General features: G+C 41.3%; 2 protein-coding genes across 2 annotated transcripts in view; one reads left to right on the top strand and one right to left on the bottom strand.

Annotated features, from left to right (window-relative positions):
* Positions 1 to 20,980, bottom strand: part of MGST2 (microsomal glutathione S-transferase 2) — a 30,417-nt gene that overhangs the window by 6,952 nt on the left and 2,485 nt on the right. Inside the window, 2 exon segments of the mRNA XM_082611140.1 lie at positions 18,435 to 18,477; positions 18,480 to 18,533. Coding sequence (XP_082467266.1) covers positions 18,435 to 18,477; positions 18,480 to 18,533 — 97 coding nt within the window.
* LOC309798626 (ribosomal biogenesis factor-like) lies at positions 19,474 to 19,885 on the top strand (the record flags this gene model as incomplete). The annotated part of the gene is given in 2 exon segments (XM_082611141.1): positions 19,474 to 19,689; positions 19,693 to 19,885. Coding segments are annotated over 2 exon segments (372 nt in total). The 3' UTR covers positions 19,849 to 19,885.

The raw sequence follows: 20,980 nt of genomic DNA on the forward strand, positions 1-20,980 counted from the left end.
GATAAAAAAATATCAGACCCAGCTACATGCTGCCTAAAAGAGATTCAGATAAAATAGACTTTAAGCCAAACACTTTAACAAGAGATAGAGATGGTCATTACATAATGACAAAGGGATCAATTCATCAAGAAGATATGACAAGTGTAAATATTTTTTCACCCAATATCAGAGCACCTAAATATATAAAGCAAATATTAACAGATCTGAAGGGAAAACAGACAGCAATACAATAAGAGTAGGAGACTTCAATACCCCACTTTCAACAATGAATAGACCATCCAGATGGAAAACCAATAAGGAAACATTGGGCTTAAACTACACATTAGACCAGTAGACCTAACAGACATATTCAGAACATTCCAGTTAACAAAAGCAAAACAGACATTTCTTCTCAAGTGCACATGGAATAGGATAGATCAAAAAATAAATAAACTTAAGAATATTGAAATCATATCAAGCATCTTTTCTGACCACAATGGTATGAAACTAGAAATTAATTACAAGAAGAAAACTGGAAAATTCATATATATGTGGAGATTTAAAAACATGCTCTTGAACACGAGTCAAAGAAAAATATCAAAAGGGAAATCAAAAAGTATCTTGAGACAAATGAAAATGGAGACACAATATACAAAAACTTATGGAGTACAGCAAAAGCAGTTCTAGAGGGAAGTTTAGAGTGACAAACACCTACATTAAGAAAAAAAGAAAGATCTCAAATAAACAACCTAAATTTACATTTCAAGGAACTAGAAAAAGGAGAACAAACTGAGCCCAAACTTAGTAGAAGAAAGGAAAAAGCAAAGGTTAGAGAAAAAATATGAAATAGAGACTAAAAAGATAAAAGATCAATGAAACTAAAAACTGATTTTTTGAAAAGTTAAGCAAAATTTACAAAACTTTACCTAGACCAAGAAGAAAAAAAAAAGGAGACTCAAATAAATAAAATCAGAAATGAAAGAGGAGACACTGCAATAGATCACACAGAAATACTAAGGATCATAAGAAATTATTATGACCAATTATATACCAACAAAGTAGACAACCTAAACGAAATTGATAAATTCCTAGAAATATACAACCTACAAAGTCTGAAACATGAAGAAATAGAAAATCTGAATTGACCAATTACTAGTAAGGAGATTGAATCAGTAATCAAAAACATCCTGACAAAGAAAAGACCAGGACCACAACTGGTGAGTTCTACCAAATACTGAAACAACAGTTAATACCATTCCTTCTCAAATCCTTCCAAAAAATACAAGAGGAGAGAACACTTTCAAATTCATTTTGTGAGGCCAGCATTACTGTGATACCAAAGCCAGACAAGGACATTACAAGAACAGAAAATTATAGGTCAATATCCCTGATGAACATAGATGCAAAAATTCTCAACAAAATTTTAGCAAACTGAATTCAACAATATATTAAAAGGATCATACACCACGACTGAGTGGGATTCATCCCAGGGAAGCGAGGATGATTCAACATACACAAATCAATCAATGTGATACACCACATTGACAAAATGAAGGGTAAAAATCACATGACCATCTCAATAGATGCAGAGAATGCATTTGACAAAATTCAACATCCTTTATGATAAAAACTCTCAATAAACTGTGTATAAAAGGAACACACTTCAACATAATAAAGGCCATGTATGACAAGCCCACAGCTAACATCATACTCAACCATAAAAAGCTGAAAACTTTTCCTCTAAACTCAGGAACAAGACAAGGGTGCCTACTCTCATCACTCCTATTCAACACAGTACTGGAAATCTTGGCAATTAAGCAAGAAAAAGAAATAAAAGGCAGCCAAATCAGAAAGGAAAAAGTAAAACTGTCTCTGCAGATGACATTATATATAAAAACCCCTAAAGATTCCACCAAAAAACTGTTAGAACTAGTAAGTTCAGTAAAGTTTCAGGATACAAAATCAACACACAGAACTTCCCTGGTGGTGCAGTGGTTAAGAATCTGCCTGCCAATGCAGGGAACATGGGTTCGAGCCCTGGCCCAGGAAGATCCCACATGCCGCGGAGCAACTAAGCCCGTGTGCCACAACTACTGAACCTGTGCTCTAGAACGCACGAGCCACAACTACTGAGCCCATGTGCCACAACTACTGAGCCCATGTGCCACAACTACTGAAGCCCATGTGCCTAGAGCCTGAGCTCCGAAACAAGAGAAGCCACCACAATGAGAAGCCTACATACCACAATGAAGAGAAGCCCCCGCTCACCACAACTAGCAAAAGCCTGCACGCAGCAACGAAGACCCAACAACAAAGACCCAACGCAGCCAAAAATTAATTAATTAATTAATTAATTTTTAAAAAAATCAACGTACAAAATCATTTGTGTATGTATACACCAATGATGAACTATCAGAAAGATAAATTAAGAAAACAATCCCATTTACAATTGCATCAAAATGAATAAAATATTTGGGAATAAATTTACTCAGGGAGGTAAAGACCTGTAAACTGAAAACTACAAAACACTGATGAAAGAAATTGAAGAAGACACAAATAAATGAAACAGTATTCCATGCTCATAAATTGGAAGCATTAAGATTGTTAAATGTCCATAATACTCAAAGCAATCTACAGATTCAAGGCAATTCCTATCAAAATTCCAGTGGCCTTTTTCACAGAAATAGAAAAAGCTCCTAAATTTCATATGGAACCAAAAAAAGAACATGAATAGCTAAAGGAATCTTGAGAGAGAAGAACAAAGCTGGAGGCATTGCACTTCCTGATTTCAAATTATATTACAAAGCTGTAGTAATTGAAACAGTATGGTATTGGCATAAAAAGAGACAAATAGATTAATGGAACAGAATAGACAGCCAGAAATAAACCCATGCATATGTGGTCAATTAGTTTTTACAAAGGAGCCAAGAATATACAATGGGGAAAGGATAGTCTCTTCAGTAAATGGTGTTGAGAACACTGGACAGCCAAATGCAAAAGAATGAAACTGTACCCCTGTCTTACACCATACACAAAAATCAACTCTAAATGGATTAAAGATTTGAACATAAGACCTGAAACCATAAAACTCATAAAAGAAGACATAGGGGAAAATATTCTTGACATTGGCCTTGGCAATGATTTTTTGGACTTGGCACTGAAAGCAAAGGCAACAAAAACAAAAATAAACAAGTGGGACTACATCAAACTAAAAAGCTTCTTCACAGCAAAGGAAACTGCCAACAAAATGAAAAGGCAGCCTATGGAATGGGAAAAAATATTTGCAAACCACACATTCGATAGGGGGTTACTACCCAAAATACACAAAGAACACATACAACTCAGCAGCAGAGAAAACCAAATAACCCAATTAAAAAATGGGCAGAGAACCTGAAAAGACATTTTTCCAAAGACATAAATGATCAACAGGTACCTGAAAAGGTGCTCAATGTCTCTAATCATCAGCGGAATGCAAATCAAAACCACAGTGAGATATCACCTCACACTTGTTAAAATGGCTATTATCAAAAAGACAAGGAACAAGTGCTGGCAATAACTTGGAGAAAAGGGAACCTTATACACCACTGATGGGAGTGTAAACTGATGCGACCACTATGGAAAACAGTATGGAAGGTCCTCAAAATATGAAAACTAGAACTACCACATGATCCAGCAATCCCACTCCTGTGTATATAACCAAAGGAAATGAAATCACCATCTTGAAGAGATATCTGTACTCTCATCTTGATTACAGTGTTATTCACAGTAGCCAAGATATGGAAACAACCTAAGTATCCAACTGTGGATGAATGGATAAAGAAAATGTGATATACATAAATGTAATGAAATATTATTCAACATTTAAAAAGAAGGAAATCCTGCCATTTGCGACAAACTAGATGAACCGGCAGGGCCTTAATGCTAAGTGAAATAAGCCAGATAAAGAAAGACAAATAGTGCATGGTATCACTTACATGTAGAATCTTTAAAAAAAAAAAAAAAAAAAAAAAGGTGAACTCACAGAAACAGAGAGTAGAATGGTAGGTGTCATGGCCTGAGGGTGAGCAAAATAGGGAGAGCCTAATAAAAGGGTACAAACTTTCAGTTATTAAATGAATGAGGTCTGAGGATCTAGTATATAACATGGTGACTATAGTTGATAACACTTTTTATTGTATAATTGAAATATGCTAAGAGAGTAGAACTTAAGTGCTCTCACCGAAAAAAAAAAAAAAAGACTAAATATGTAAAGGGTAAATATGTAAGGTAAGGGATGTATTAATTAACTCAGTGGGGGAAATCCTTTCACAAATTATACGTTTATCAAATCATCATGTTGTACACTTTAAATATCTTCTAATTTTATTTGGCAATTATACCTCAATAAATCTGAAAAAAAATCTCTAACTCAAAAAAAGAAGAAGAAAGCCTAATTACAAAGCATCATTCTTTCCTCATTCTCCGTAAATCTACAGGAAATTGTGGATGGGTCAACTCAACCTTATTAGTTTCTGACTCAACTACATTAGAAAAAACTCCCTGCTGATCATTCAGCCATCTCTTAAAGCTGGGTAAAAAGCTTCATAACTAACTGCATAACTCAGCGCTCATATAAAGACCACAGCTGGTGCAGAGTCAGAAGCATGAGTGGACCTTTCTAACCCTGAGCCAGCAATGACGATGGTAAAGTCACCCACTCACCTCTCTAAGAGCCAGAAGAGCGATCATCAGACCCCTGGCACACCAGAAATGCAGAATATGAATGCCAAATGCTTTCCTCTTCATTTTTTTTTACTGTTGCCTTTAAGGCCTGAAAGGCCACTGGAATGACCTAAGGAATATTTTGTCCAGGGCCTGACATTGATACCCTCACAAACCATAGCCACAACTTTCTCATTCTTAGGGAAATAACTGAGTTTTGTCTTTCTGCCATTTCCTATCCTTGGCATTATTTTGCTTCTGATGGTTGCCTTTATACTAACGTCTTTTAAAGTTTGTGAGTTCCTATGGTAGGTTACGTGAAAAGGTACTTTACAAATGTGAACAGTCAGAATAATGACAGCTATGTTAAAAAACATTTCCTTTTCCTCGGCTAAATCCATGGACCTGTTTTCCATGAAGTAAAAGAGAACAGGAGCAGTAGCTTGCTCTATTTTCCACACCCAATGTCAAGGATATTATCCCCTTTGTCTTCTTCTATGAGTTTTATCCTTTTTGGAAACAAAACACAATTGTCCCATCTTCTAGTCTTGTAAAACACCTTAAATTATCCCAAAATTTAAAGGGTAAGTTCTTCCACAACACGACACAAAATCAGCCACGAGGAGATTTTTTTAAAAAATCACCCTCGGACTTCCCTGGTGGCGCAGTGGTTGGGAATCTGCCTGCCAATGCAGGGGACACAGTCCCTGGTCCAGGAAGATCCCACATGCCAGAGAGCAACTAAGCCCATGCGCCACAACTATACTGAGCCTGCGCTCCAGAGCACGCAAGCCACAACTACTGAGCCCACATGCCAAAACTACCAAAGCCCACACGCCCTAGAGCCTGTGCTCCACAACAAGAGTAGCCCCCTCCTGCTGTAACTAGAGAAAGCCCGCGCGCAGCAACGAAGACCCAACACAGCCAAAAGAAATAAATAAAAAAATTTTTTAAAAATCACCCTCAAAACCAATCCATATTATTCTTCATAAAGTCTAACTATTTAGAAGGTTTTTTCTCCCCACTGTACTAGCAGCCTTGGCTAGGCATGTGGGGCAGATGATATTATATAAAAGCATCCCAGCCAAGTCTGCTGAGCTGCAGAGGCAGAAGCTTGGGTCTGTGGCCCCTGTGGGCATCCATCCACACACACTGAGATGCAGGTGTGCTTTTGTGTCTCTTATTTGCAAGAGGAAGAAGTCCTCTGGGCAAGAAACAGTGAGGAAAGAGGAAATGAGGAAAACGGAGGGGTGTTCTGGGGTCTTTCCCACCCCTGCCCAGGCCAGGGGACCGGTTTCACACCTGAGTGGAGACCAGGCTGAAAGCTGAAGGACGGTCTTCATGAAAGGACTGGTGAAACTCCAGATGCCTGCGGTGTTACGCCTCAGACAGAAGGGCCAAACAGCTGCAGAGAGCCACAGCCCTCACCTCCCTCTGTCACAGACCAAAGAGCCGCCGGAGAGCAGTCATGGAAGACTCCAGAACCTGGGGAGGGGTCCCGAACTCACAGGACCGGAGGACTGGAGCAGGGCAGTGGCATGGCCCCTCCCTTCAACTGCTAGGCAGCAGAGCTGTCCCCGCCCACGTCCCCGGGGGCTCCAGGAAGTAACTGAGAAGATGGGGGAAAGGGGTGCCGAGGTCCCGGGGGAGCGGTTAGAAGTCAAGGAGACTCAGGCAGGGATGTGAGCGTAACTGCACTTGTGCTCCCAGAGGGCACAGCCTGGTGTACGTGGGCAGTTGAGTGCCATATCTCTGCACCCTCCTCTCCTAAGAAATGAGACTCTTGGTCCCCTATAAGCCGGTAGTCACTGTTGGTCTCACCCTGACCTCACGTGCCAGCTGCGCTCGTTGTACTTTTCTCCTGGTCCCTTGTCTACCGACCCGCCTTAAGCCCTGAAGATGTGTCCCACTGTCATCTTTCAGAGATTGAAAATAATTCTCTGACAGCCAGCCTGGGGCCCTGCTATTGCCAGGGGTCTTCCCTGCTGCTGCCTGCTGAAGACACCAGGTATTGCTTGGCGTTAAAATAACTGGAATCCCTTGGGCTTCCCTGGTGGCGCAGTGGTTGAGAGTCCGCCTGCCGATGCAGGGGACACGGGTTCGTGCCCCGGTCCGGGAGGATCCCACATGCCGCGGAGTGGCTGGGCCCGTGAGCCATGGCCGCTGAGCCTGCGCGTCCAGAGCCTGTGCTCCGCAACGGGAGAGGCCACAACAGGGAGAGGCCCGCGTGCCGCAAAAAAAAAACAAAAAAAAAACTAGAATCCCATTCTGGCTGCTCAGTCTGACCTCCTGCACCTCCTCCACTACGTGACCATGTCCTTCCACCACCAGCACGTTCGGGTCCCTGCAGATCCCACAGCACCGTTAAGTGGTCCACGCCCGGATGTGCTCCAGAACAGCTTGTTCACAGTGAGCTGTCCACAGACACTGTTTAACTCAAGGGGACCAAACACTGACAATGTGTCCTTTACAATCCTATCAGTGACTAATTACAGTCACCTCGCCAGGAAAACCAAAGTGAAAATAATTGATGATCTCTTTTTGGACATGAAGGCAGATTATATTATAGGAGATCCTCAGGAAACATCTACGGGACAGAAACGGGACAGAAATCAGCTGGCAGCAGCTGTGTCAGTTTCCCTTTGCATGGGAACAGAGAGTATGTGGGTTCTGACCACTGCTGGACCGCCCCGCTTCCTGCGTGTCCACACGGAGAGAAACTGAGTCTGTCTACTCATTCCCTGGGGAGAGCCCTCTTTGCACTATAATCCTGTGCTCTTTGATATTTAAGCTTCCCATAAAAAGATGAGGGAGAAGCTTCTCTTTTGTTATAGGCAGATGTCACCATGGGCCTCAAGTTCCACCCAGGGCTAATAACAGAAAGAGTCTTTACTGGAAGAACAGTGGGGTGACCAGCCATCCTGGTTTGCCCTGGACTGAACAGGTTTTCAGAACGTGGGACTTGGATTTTTTAAACCAGGACAATCCGGGGTTTGCCTGGAACGGAGGGATTTCCTGGGACACAGAAATCGGAGTGCTAAAACTGGGGAAGTCCCAGGCAAACTGGAAAGAGTTGGTCACCCTAGAAGATGGACCAATGGAGCCCATGGAGATTGAATATTTAAAGCCACTGAAAGCCCCCATCGTCCGTCCCCAACTCCAAGGGAGCCTGGGCCTGGGGGCTCAGGACATGTGACCACTGCAGATCCCTGTCTGGACCCGAAGGCTGGGAGCAGTGAAGGTAGTCCTAAACTAAGTACTGCTTGGGCCCTGTCTCTGTCGTTAAGTGTATGTACTATAAAGCTCACCCCATACTGGAAAAGAAAGAATCATATTGAATTCTGGCAGTTCCTAAAACCCTAGTCTGTGACTTTTTTAAATTGCATAACCCCAATAAAAAATATCCACATGTCCTACTATAGCAGAGGCGGCTGGCTGACAACAGGGATGGTGTGAAGTTGGTGCTGTGCAGTAGCTGCCCAGTCAGGGATATACTTCCCAGCCTCCTGGGATCTTAGTGGGGCTACTTCTTGCCAATGGAAAGTGAGTGAAATGAAATACGTCACTTCTGAGCCACATGGCTAAGCAGCTGGTGTGCCAAGCTCCCTTCACCCCATGCACTGGTTGCAATGGAGAGAATGCTGAGGACCCGGATGGGGACAGAACCCTTAGATGGAAGAAGCCTTGGTCCCTAAATGACCATGTGAAAGGCCACTCAACCAGGAGCACCCAAGTAGGACTTGACATGAGCAAGAAAAACGGTAAACTTCCATTACATTAAACCACTGGGAATACGGGATTGATCCGTGAGCACAGTTAAAACACTCGACTGGAAAAGAGCATCATATACATTATAAAACAACACAAGATAGAAGTTAAAGGATGATGTTTTCAGAGTAAACATGAATAGGAGCTCCAATGTTTTCCCCACCCCCGCAGCAGAGTCCTTAGTGTGCTCCCTCAATGTGTACACATCACTTGGGAAATCTTTGGCCTTAAAACACTTCTGAATATTTCTGCTATTTGACAGATTTCTCGTAAACACTCAACATGAAACTTTGCTTATGACAATCGTGTTCATAGAAAATCTGAACCATTTCCCATAGAGGAAAACCTGAACAGCCAGAGGACACTTCTAATGCCATGTTTAGAGTATGACATCTTTTAAACATAAAAAGCAGACAAGGCAACTTAAAGGAGGCTTCCCTCGTTCAAGATTTTTGCTGCTCCTTTTTCTTTCTTCTTTTGTTTTGGTGACTCGTTCTGAAACACCACCAGTAGGTTGCAGACCTCCATGAGCTACTGCTCTATTAACAGATGACCCAGCCTTGGTCTGCTGGCTTTTGACCCTAAGAAGTGTTTTGGATTATTACACTGGCTGGGGGGTCAGAGCAACAGGTTAATATGCTCAGAAAAGGCTTGGGGATGAGAGGTTGCTGGAGCTAATCTTTTATATAGATCTGTAACTACCTAAATCGTTCCTTGTCAAACAACCCTCTGGGACACCGGAGGGAGGCTGCTGCTAATGGCAGGAGGGCATGAAATCTAACTAGCACTTCAGTGGTACTGCTGATAAGGAACAGGATGGGGAGATGAGGGAGTAAGGCTGGCAGCTCAACCAAATTCTAGCTGCCTCTCGTCCCCTGACTACCTGAGAATCACCCAGCTTGTGTGACAGAAGCTGTTTGGTGGTGGTGTGGACTAAATGTTTGTCTCTCCAAAACTTACATGCTGAAGCCCTAACCCCTCAGTGAGGCTGTATTTGGAGTAAGGAAGTAATTAAGGTTACATGAGACCAGAAGTGTGGAGCCCTGATCCAATAGGATCTTCTTATAAGAAGAAACACCAGAGCTCTCTGACACCTGCCAGACTGACTGACTCTGACTCTCCCTCCCTCCCTCTCCCTCTCTCTCTCTCCTCTCCCTCTCTCCCTCTCCCACCCCTCCACCAGGGAAAGGCCATGTGAGGACACATTAAGCCAAGAGAAGAAAGCTCTCACCAGAAATAGAATCAGCCAGAACCTTGATCTTAGACTTGCAGCCTCCAAAACTGTGAAAAATAAATATCTGTCATTGAAGCCACCCAGTCTATGGCATTTTGTTACAGTGGCCCCAGCTGACTAATACAAGGTGGGTTTTAGAGGAGGGTGGAATTTGAAGAACTCATCATTTAGTCATTCTCTCATCTTGGAGAACCCAAGCCCTTTATAACTCAGTGAAAAAGTACATCTTGGGATTTCAGCTAATATGTAAGATTGGTACACTTGTAATAAGAATGGAGATGTGTTTATTGTCTCTCTATTATTTATCATTTTTGTACTTACTACAAAAGTAGGTGACTCACATTACTATAATCCTGGTGTTGCAGAATATTTGAAAAATTACTCTATTTGTGAATTTTCCTTTTCTCCATAGGTTTTAGGCATGCATTATGGTCAACAGTTTTAATTTCGGGATTCAAAGTGACTATAAGGAGTTAGTAAATGGCAAAAAAAAAAAAAAAAAAAAAAAAAGGAAGAAGAAAAAGAAGAACTCTAGTAGAGTAAGAAAAGGCTAACATTTCTAAACAGTTCTCAGATTCATGATGATTGGGTTTACTTGTGCCTTGTGGCAGGTTAATTCTGGAACAGGAACTTAATAATTCAGCATTAAGCAAATCGAGTACATACAAGAAAGAACTACCTCACCCAGAACTGATGGAACCATTGTTGGGATACTATGTACATTTCTAGGCTCCAGGTTTAGAAATAATATGAAACATTTTAGTCTAAAGAGAACCACCAAATTTTTTAATGATTGAAAAAAAAAACTGAATTTCTGCTACCTTGCCTCAAAATACAGAAGATGAAAGACATTTAATAACGGTCCTCAAATGTATGAAAAAGAGTGAGGTCATCAGCAGCTATTCTTCTCTTCCGGTGAGGACAGAATCAGAGGAAATATATTTAAATTACAACAAGATCAATTTATTACTTGGATCTACTTTTTAAATTTATAAAAGCCTTTAATCTAAAGGGATCAAGGTACTCAAATTAGACTAGATAGAATTTTCTAAGCTTAGCAATACCATGAAGAAATGGCCCTCCGTGAAATTGTAGCTGCTATTTTCATAATTTCAAAGAGTGTATTCTGGCAAAAGACTGCAAAACTCTAGAAAGAGTCACCTCTAATGCCTTCCCTGGAGGAAGGGAAGAGGAAGTGAATGGGGCCTCTAGAGAAGGGGCCCTGGGCTAGTAACTCGGGTAAGCGGGCTCCATAATAATCATCGCTGCTTGACAAGTAAGTATCCAACTTGAGGCGACCCTCAGACAGGAAACAGGTACTTCAGGGGTGGTCAGAGGGACCTTGAAATGGTTGCTATGAGATGTCAAATTCCGCTCAAAGAAAGAATTAGTCATAACAGCGGGCTTCTTGGCTACGCTTAGGGCAAAGCAGCGGGAGAAAGATTAGGGGAAGAGGCAGCGTTTCTGTTACTCATGAGGCCATAAGATCTTCAAGGGAGGCTGAAGGGACTCAATGCTTTGGTCCAGGAGAGCCAGAAAAGAAAGTGCATTCCCTCTTGGGGATTTGCAGAGCTCAAGGGAGCCTTCCCTGAAAAAGAGAATAGGTAGCCAAGTAGGCTTTGGAATAAACTGGTTATCCCAGGGGCTCCTGCCCTAACTACTTCAGATAAAGTCGAAATGGCTTCACCAGCCATGAATCTTCTCTGATCTGGCCAAGTTCATCGTAAACCTTCGAACCTAAGACAAGAACTTTTCTAGTGCCCTGGAATATCCAAGAAGAAATTCAGAGAAGGGAGTAGGACCATTCCCATCCACCCTTCAGAGAGAACCCAGGACAACTATACTGTGACCTTAAAGGTATTTTATGGCTCCAAATCCCCCACCCCACCCTAATATTGGCTATTATTTTTTAACCCCTCTCTGTTCTGCCATGATTAATCAAACAAAACACATTTAACAAGGAAATTGGATTTGGATACTTATAAACAGCAACTTAAGAGAAATATTTGGAAATGGTGTCCAGCTTTATTCCTAGGACAAGAGGAGTCCAGATGCAGAAAAGGAAGAAGAGAGCAGTAACTCGAAAGAAAATCAAATCTGTGAAAACTATGTGAATGAACATAGAACCAGAAGTGACCCAAGAATCTAGCCTGCTGGAAAGCCAACACTCACCAACAAAGTCTCAGAACATGAAAGACAAAGTGAGAAGATGCAGAATTTCCTCCTGTGATCACTTGTATGAATAGTATGGTATCTCCCAAACTCCAAACGTTAATATAGTACTGCCAAAAATTTAGCTTCTCCATATACCTCTTATTATTTTTCTACGAATCAACTTCTTTTTGACTCAAGCAAATTCGGAAAAATGAAATTGTTCCCACTTGCGGTAGTGATGTAAGAGTATAACTTTCTAAATAAAAGATAAGTATAAAAATAAATGCCATGAAAACAGAAAGTTGTCAGATTCTTATTAGATGCTATTGATTGCTGGAGACCCTTCCTCTGCTGAATGGGGGGAAATGGGTGTCCAGATGGTGTCAAGAACACATCCCAAGGACTTCCTGCTAAACATGGCAGATTGAACCCGTGTTTGTTTCTTCTCCCTCCTGAAACCTCACTAAAATGCCAGTAAAGGAATAGAAAGTCTTTAAGAACAGAGAGAACGGGAGCAGACACAGCAGTGGAAGAGAGATGGTAGCCAATTTCTGAAGGAAAACCAGCACAAGGGGAACGAGAGCTGAGCTGGCAGAGTGCAGAAAGCTGAAGCTACGTGCCTCTAGGAGGAAGAACCAGTGAAGACTGAGACAAGGAATTCCCTGGCAGCGCAGTGGTTAGCACTCCGTGCTGTCACTGGCGAGGGCCCGGGTTCAGTCCCTTGTGGGGGAACTAAGATCCCACAAGCCATGCGGCACGGCAAATAAAAAAAAAGACTGAGACAAACCTTATCCCAGAACCCAAGAGGCTCAGCACCTGGGGCCCAGGTCCCTTGGAGGCCAAAGGCTGAAACAGAAGAATTCTTGAAAGACTGTAGAAGGAGGCCTGTGGCTCTGCCGCACCTCTGAGCCCCACCCTACTCCTCCGTCAGAGGAGACGGGAGGATTATTGTCTGGAGAAACTGAACCGGAGAATCGCTGGGGGCTCCAAGAACAGTGGAGCGTGAGGGTAAAATTCTGTACTGATCATCGTGCGAATCCACATACTGCACAGCGGAAGAAGCTTCCTTCCTACACCCACCACCCTGTCAGACGACTAGACGGCAGGCCTAATATACCCACCCTCCTCCCTCACCCTTCACTCCCTCCTCCCTCATGGGGGAGTTAAGGGTTCTTTTCCTAGAGGAAGTTAACGGTCCCATAAAGATGACCTACAGATGCCATGATCTGGGGTCCCCCCAGAAGAAAGCTGCCTCCTGATCCATCACCCTTCAGTGAAGCTGCCTACTCAGTAAGCCCCGTCTGTGCACACAGAGCCCCCAGCTCTCTCCCTAGTGCCTCTTTCTTAAATTGCACAGATAGCCAATCAAGAATGACCTGACATTTTGCTCAGATCTCTTTGCTGGACCCTTGTTTTCTTGGCCTCATCAGGCTGGAGGGCTCTAGGTTCAGTCCTTGGTCCTCTCCTCTTTTTGACCTATACCCACGCCCTTAAAGATGTCATCCAGTGTCCTGGCTTTAAATCGTCTTCATGTGCCAATGACTCCTGAATTTATATTTCCAGTTCAGATCTCCCTGCTAAAATGCAGATTGGTATATCCAACTGTCTACTCTCTATCTCTGCTTGGATGCGTAAGCAACAATGTATTAGCCAGTTTATGATGCAATAACAAACGATCCAAATAGCTTAGTAGAGCACAGTGTCTAAAGCCTCTCCTTAGCTGTAGCGTTAAGTCCCATCTCCTGGTCTTCCCCCCAAAACTGCTCCTCCTGCAGCCCTCTCTGACTCAGTTAATCACAATTCCATCCTTCAGGATGCTCAGGCCAAAAATCTGAAAGCCGTTCCTGACTCTTCTCACACTCCATATTTGTTGAAATCCTATTGGCTCTACCCTCAAAATATATACAGAATCTGTCATATCTCATATGTCATCTGCTATCTTCCTGGTTCAAGTCGCCATCATCCCTCACCCGAATTTTTGCAGTAGCTTCCTAACTGTATTTTCTGCTTCTACCAATGCGCCCAGACAGTCTATTCTCTGCAAAACAGACAAAGTGATCCTTTTAAAATACAAGATCATGTTACTCCTCTGCTTAATGACTTTCCATTTCACTTAGAGAAAAAGCCAAAGTCCCAACAATGGCCTTCAAGGCCCTGCCTGGTCTGGTCATCCATTACGTTTCTGACTTTCCCTCCTACCACTCTCTGCCAGCTTCCTCTCTCAGCTACACTAACTTCTTTGCTAACCCACCGGTCACATTTCCACTTAAAGTCCTTGCATTGGCTACTTCCTCTATCTCAAGAGCGTCTTCCCTACATGGCCACATGGCTAACTCCTTCACCTGCTTCAAGTCTTTGTTCAAGTGCCACCTTCACAGTGGGGACTACACTGACCACTCTGTTTAAACTGCAACCCACTCTAGCTCACCCCCCAGCAACCCTCCCCCACATTCCTATATAATGCTGTTGTTTTTCTTGTATAGCTTAACACCACCCTCTTACACAATATCTTATTTTCTTATGGTATTATCTGCTTATTGTGTATTTTCTGTCTTCCTTGGCTATAAGGTAAACTTCAAGAGGGCAAGGATCTTTGTTGGAGTTGTTCAGTACTATCTCCCAACAGTGCCTAATAGAGAGGTGCTCAAAAAATATTTAACAGGTGAATAACAAATAAAAATTAAAGACAAAGGCCAAAATAGAAAAATAAGAAGGAACTTGGAAGAAACAGAAATGATAAAGGAAGATTTTTTAAAAATCATTAAAATCCTCAGATAGAAGAGAATAAACTGCATCTATGAAACGAGAAAGGAATGATAAAACAGCAGCAGCAACAAGAAGAACTAAAGAACAATCAAAGGATAAAAATTAATTCTTAGGCATTAAGTTCATATTTGAATTTTTTAAAAAATCAGTAAAAAGTTGGAAGTTCAAGAAATTCCCTGAAAGAACAAAAGTCCAAGAAGATGAAAAACTCAAGATGAAAGAAAACTGAAGATCAGTCCAGGAGGTCAACTTATGACTAATATATATTTTAAGAATGAGGGTCAGGGCTTCCCTGGTGGCTTAGTGGTTAAGGATCTGCCTGCCAGTGCAGGGGAAACGGGTTTGAGCCCTGGTCCGGGAAGATCCCACATGCCACAGAGCAACAAAGCCCGTGTGCCACAACTACTGAGCCTGCATGCTGCAGCTACTGAAGCCCGCACGTCTAGGGCCTGTGCTCCGCAACAAGAGAAGCCACCGCAATGAGAAGCCCACGCACCGCAATGAACAGTAGCCCTCACTCACCGCAACTAGAGAAAGCCCATGCGCAGCAACGAAGATCCAATGCAGCCAAAAATAAATAAATAAATGAATTTATTTTTAAAAAAGAATGAGGGACTTCCCTGGTGGTCCAGTTGTTAAGACTCCCACTCCCAGTGCAGGGGACCCTGGTTCGATCCCTGGTCAGGGAACTAGGTCCCATACGCATGCTGCAACTAAGTTCGAATGCCACAACTAAGGAGCCTGAATGCCGCAACTAAGGAGCTGGCGAGCTGCAACTAAGTAGCCCACCTGCCGCAACTAAGACCCAGCACAACCAAATAAATAAATAAATAAATATTTTAAAATAAATAAATAAAATAAAATAAATAAAAGATCCTACAGGCCACAACGAAGATCCCACGTGCTGCAACTAAGATCCGGTGCAGCCAAATAAATAAATAAATATTTTTAAAAAGAATGAAAGAACACAGAAAATAAGAAGACAAAATTTAGGGGTAAACAATATTTTAAAATATTCTAGAACAGAAGGGCATGAGTTTTCAGGCTGTGAAAAAACCTCCTCTAGGGTTCAGCATAGTGAAGAAAAATGCCTCTGAGCAAGCACAGCACTGTAACACCCCAGGCCAGGGATCAGGGGAAGACCCTAAAGCTTCTACAGTTTCCAAACAAAGCATCAGAACAGCACAGAACACCTCAACAATAGCAGTGGAAATTAGATAATAATGAAAACAATGTTTTCGAAATTCTGAGGGTAAGGATTTTTCACAGAGAAATAAAGGCATATTCAGAAGTGTCAAGACCTACCATTCCCCTTCTCTCAGGAAGTGTCTGGAGGATGTGGTCCACCAAAAAGAGAGAGAAAAACCAATACATAGGATAATATGAAATCCAGGAAACAGGTGATCCAAATCAGTAGGGTATAAGGGAAATTCCTAAGATGATGACAGGAAGTTGTGGGATGACAGCTATGTAACAGATCTAAAGTGCAACCTCCAGATTGGAGAAGAAATATGGAAGACTAAAGCACAAATGACTCCAAGAAAAAAACAAGTGGTATTACTAGCTTACTGAATGTATTTAAATGTACTGAGAGGAAATTTTCAGTTCTGCTGAAGATTCGGAGATGAAACTAAGCAAACAAACAAAGAGGCAATTATTAACCCCGTGTAAAACAAAAAACTACACAAGAAGGAAATGTAACCATAGTATACTGCTTGATTCAGCTTTGAACATTATCTACTTAATCACAACAACATAAACATTGACTTAACTCAACAAAGTGATATAACTTTTCTGGAAGGATGAAGTGAGGCAAAGAGGAAACAGAGGAACATGAAATGTTTTCTGCCATAAAAGGAAGTCAATGGATAATGTCTAAGATTTGTGAGTCAATAAATAGCAGTGAACACATAGTATTTAGAAATATGGAAATAAATACCAAAGTCGTAGTCAAAAGGAGCGCCAATGGCTGTCTCTGGGGATGGGTGGGGGATAAGGAGAATTATTTGTTGTTATAAGGCTTGTGACCTCACTTTATTTTCAGACTACATACATGTATTACCCTGATAAAAATAAATATTGGGGGATGTGGGGCATACCAGCACCAAATCAATACTTTCCACGTGATATAACAGAAAGATTCAAAGACAGTGGAAATGACCTTCTCATCATGTGGTCCAATGGTATTTAAAATCGTACCTTGGGGGACTTCCCTGGTGGCCCAGTGGTTAAGAATCCGCCTGCCAATGCAGGGGGACACGGGCTTGAGCCCTGGCCTGGGAAGATCCCACATGCCGCGGAGCAACTAAGCCCATGCGCCACAACTACTGAGCCTGCACTCTAGAGCCCGCGAGCCACAACTACTGAGCCCACGTGCCACAACTACGGAAGCCCTCACAGCTAGAGCTCGTGCTCCACAACAAGAGAAGCCACTGCAATGAGAAGCCCGCACACTGCAAAGAAGAGTAGCCCCTGCTCTCTACAACTAGAGAAAGCCCGTGCACAGCAACAAAGACCAAATGCAACCCAAAATAAATAAATAAACAAAAATATTTTTTAATTAAAAAAATAAAATAAAATCATACCTTGGGCATAAAGTTTCAGCCAAGTTAGATGAATAAGCTCTAGAGATCTGTTGTACAACATTGTACCTCTAGTCAACAGTAATATATTATACCCTAACATTTTGTTAACAGGGTAGAGCTCAAGTTACACATTCTTACCACATTTTTTAAAATGTTTAAACATGTCTATGCACCTCTTAAAATTATCTCTTGTACTACCAGTGGTATTCATCACACTTTCAAGCCTAGGGAACAGTGTGTGCCATTCTCCTTGGAGCAATTAGATGGACAAGAGACCAATGTTCACAGTTCAAGGGCCATGTCTGACCCAAACTAATTCAAGACATAATAAAAAACCTGAATAATTCCACAATCATTAAAGAAATCAAATCTCATAGTTTAAATTTTTTTCACAAGAAAAACATCTGGTCTAGATCATTTTATAGGCAAATTCTAACAACTTTGAAGGAACACACTCTTCCAATCTTATTAAAACTCTGAGAAAATAATTCTCTAATTCATTCTGTGAGGCTAATATAATCTTGATACCAAAATGAGCAAGGACCATACAAAAAAGAAAAATTAGAGTCCAACCTCACTCATGAACAAAGATGAAAAATCCCAAAGTATTAACAAAAGAACCAAGCAATGTATAAATGGTGATATGTGCAATGTTTTTAAAAGCACCGGGTTTGGGGGATTAAATGTAAAGGGAGCCCTAGCATCTTGCATCAGGCAAATTCATGGTGTTTATAGTGGAACATTCTGTGTGGATCTGAAAAGGAGCACAAGATGTTAAAAAAAAAAACTATGAATACATATGAAATAGAAAGCTTTCTCATTATTATATGTTTCTGATTTTAGGAAGTAGGTTATTGGCAGAGGATAACACTGACCTACCTCTGTTTTGAAGTGGAGAGGAAGAAGATTTCAGATAGAAAATTGATAGCATAACTATTTCAACATGAGGCTACTGAACTCTCAGGGAGCCCCTTCCAGGCTCTTGGACCAAACTGCCACACTTAGAGACATATAGCAATCCCCCCTAAGATCCCAGCCTTTTTTGTAAATGTACCCTCTGAATTTGTAATATAGGTGGGTAGAAACTCCATGCACTGCCTACTTCGAACCTCAAGGATCACGAGAAGGGTCTTGGCCATGAAGAGTGGTTTGTTATAATGGCATATCTTCTCTGCATATCTTTCCCCTAATTAGGAATTGTCTGTATGTGGCAGATCCATACCCCTGAAGGGAAAAGCATTACTCACTGTGCATGAAATATTCTCTCAAACTCCGGTGACCCAGAGACGCTGGGGGTGTAACTTTGTATTTTGATCTCACCTTTCCTACCTGCAAAGCGAAATAACCTGCAAGTAAAGAGGAACGAACATTAAACATGTGGCACATCATTATTCATTAGTAAAATGCAAATTTAAACCACAGTTAGATACACTACATACCTATTAAAATGTCTAAAATTAAAAAGACAGATCATACCAACTAGAAAAGACAGACAGACAAGTGAAGATACAAAATCAACTGGAATTCTCATACACTGCTGGTGGGAATGTAAAATGATACAACTGCTTTGGAAAACCATTTGGAAGGAATTTTTTAGTTAGACATACATTGACCATATGATTCAGTCATTCCACAACTAGAATTTTCCCATGAGAAATTAAATCATATGTCCATAAAAACACCCGTCCACAAATGTTTACAACAGCTTTATTTATAATAGCCAAAAATTAGGAACAACTCCCTGATGGTTAAGATTATATGTCAACTAGGCTATCCATGGTGCCCAGATGTTTGGTCAAACACCAGTCTAGATGTTGCTGTGAAGGTATTTTTTAGAAGTGATTAACATTTACATCAGTAGACTTTGAGTAAAGGAGATGACCCTCCATATTGTGGGTGGGCCTCACCCAATCAGTTGAAGGCCTTAAGAAAAAAGTCTGAGGTCCCCCAAAGAGGAAGAGATTTTTGCCTCCCTTTGGACCCAAGACTGCAACATCAATTCTTGTTGGAATTTCCAGTCTTGCAACCCACCCTGCAAATGTCAGACTCACCAGCCCCAACTATTGTATGAGGCAATTTCTTAAAATAGATATGTGAGAGTGTGTATGGGTGTGTGTATATCCTATTGGTTCTGTTTCTCTGGAGAACGCCGACTAACACAAATGTCTATCAACAAGTGAGTGGATACATAGTTTGTGCTTTGTCCATACAACAGGATACTATTCAACAGTAAAAAGGAATGAATTATTAATAAATGAAACAACATGGATGAATCTCAGAATAATTATGCAGAATGAGGTGTGTGCAGCTGGTGTCACCTGGAACTTGAGCAGCTGCACGAGGGGTATCGGAGGTCTGACACTGGCCAAGGACAAACTAAGAGGGCAGAAGTCCAGGAATGTATTCCACATAGCCAGCCAAAGAAGCTTTAAGGTTAAAAATAAAGCAAAACCAGTTACCACTAATCTTAAGATAAACATTGTGAATGATGAAAAAGATAACTGAGTGAATAAAGCTTTCGTAGATATACAAAAGGAACTTGCACACTTCTCAAAAGGCCTTTCTCTTGAACCTCTGCAGAAACAGCTGATTCCTCAGCAGTGTCATGAAAACGAACCAGTTAATGTTGATGAAGCTACAAGATTAATGGCTCAGTTGTAATACACTGGTGATGCATCAAATTCCCCCAAAAGACCAATAAATTGTTTTATACAAAAAATTATTGTAAATGAAAGAGGCAAGACCCCCCAAAAAGTATTACTGTATAAGTTTATTTGTATAAAATTCTCAGAAATGCAAGTGAATCTACAGTGACATAAAGCAGATCAGTAGTTGCCTGGAGATGAGGAGGGGCAGGAAGGGGTGGGTCACAAGAAAACCTGGGGGTGATGGCTCCCTGCAGGACTCAGCTTCCCTATTATGAAATGATTATGATTTTCTTCTTCATTTGCTGCATGGAAAATACATTAGATTACGAAACCCCAATGCCTGGGATCACCTGCCTCTAATCATCAGTTCTGTGACCCTCTCTCACTTTCAGACCCACATTTCCTCCTTTGTAAATAGTTCTCACCTCCTGTCCTTATCTCCCTCGTTTTACCCTGTAATTAACTTCTGGGGTCTATTATTTCCCTTCAGATGATTTCTTCCAGTTTCAGTTTCTCACAGTTTCCTGGAGTTTCCCTTATTTTACTACCTTGATATCCATTTCCTACTTGCTAATGTTTTAAAATTTTTAAATTTTTAAAATAAAATATTTTAATTTAAAATAAAATAAATTAAATTTATTTAAATGAAATAAAATATAAATTAAATTTAAAATAAAATATTTTAATTTTATAAAATAAAATTTTAAAATAAAAATTTAAAAATGATTTCCTTTTCCAAACCAAGTTTGCAGCTTCCGTCTCTCACTGTGTGACAGTATTAGGGGCCATGTGTTCCCTCCTGAAACATGGTACTATCTCCCCTCCAACAAGAAGTCAGTAAATACTGAACTGGGTCGAGTAAGCCTCTCACAGCCGGCTACTTTCCTTCCTCTTCATTCCCCACTGCTGCAAATAAAGTGTTGGTCCTGATTTAGAAGCTACAGCTGAACATCTAAATGTGTAAGCACTTAGGACTGGCCTCTTTCTTGTTCAAACTGTAGTTGTATCACTGAACTCTGGGAGAGTAGAGTGAAGATAAGTGTGGGATTAGGCACTGACGGTTTCCAACCCTGGGCTAAGTCTTTTCAAGGCAGCATAAAGCTGGAGAGGCCAATGGCTCACGGCCTCAGCTGGAGCCAAAGAGG

Source organism: Mesoplodon mirus (assembly GCF_964341445.2).
Source record: "Mesoplodon mirus genome assembly, chromosome: 2".
Lineage (NCBI taxonomy): Eukaryota > Metazoa > Chordata > Mammalia > Artiodactyla > Ziphiidae > Mesoplodon > Mesoplodon mirus.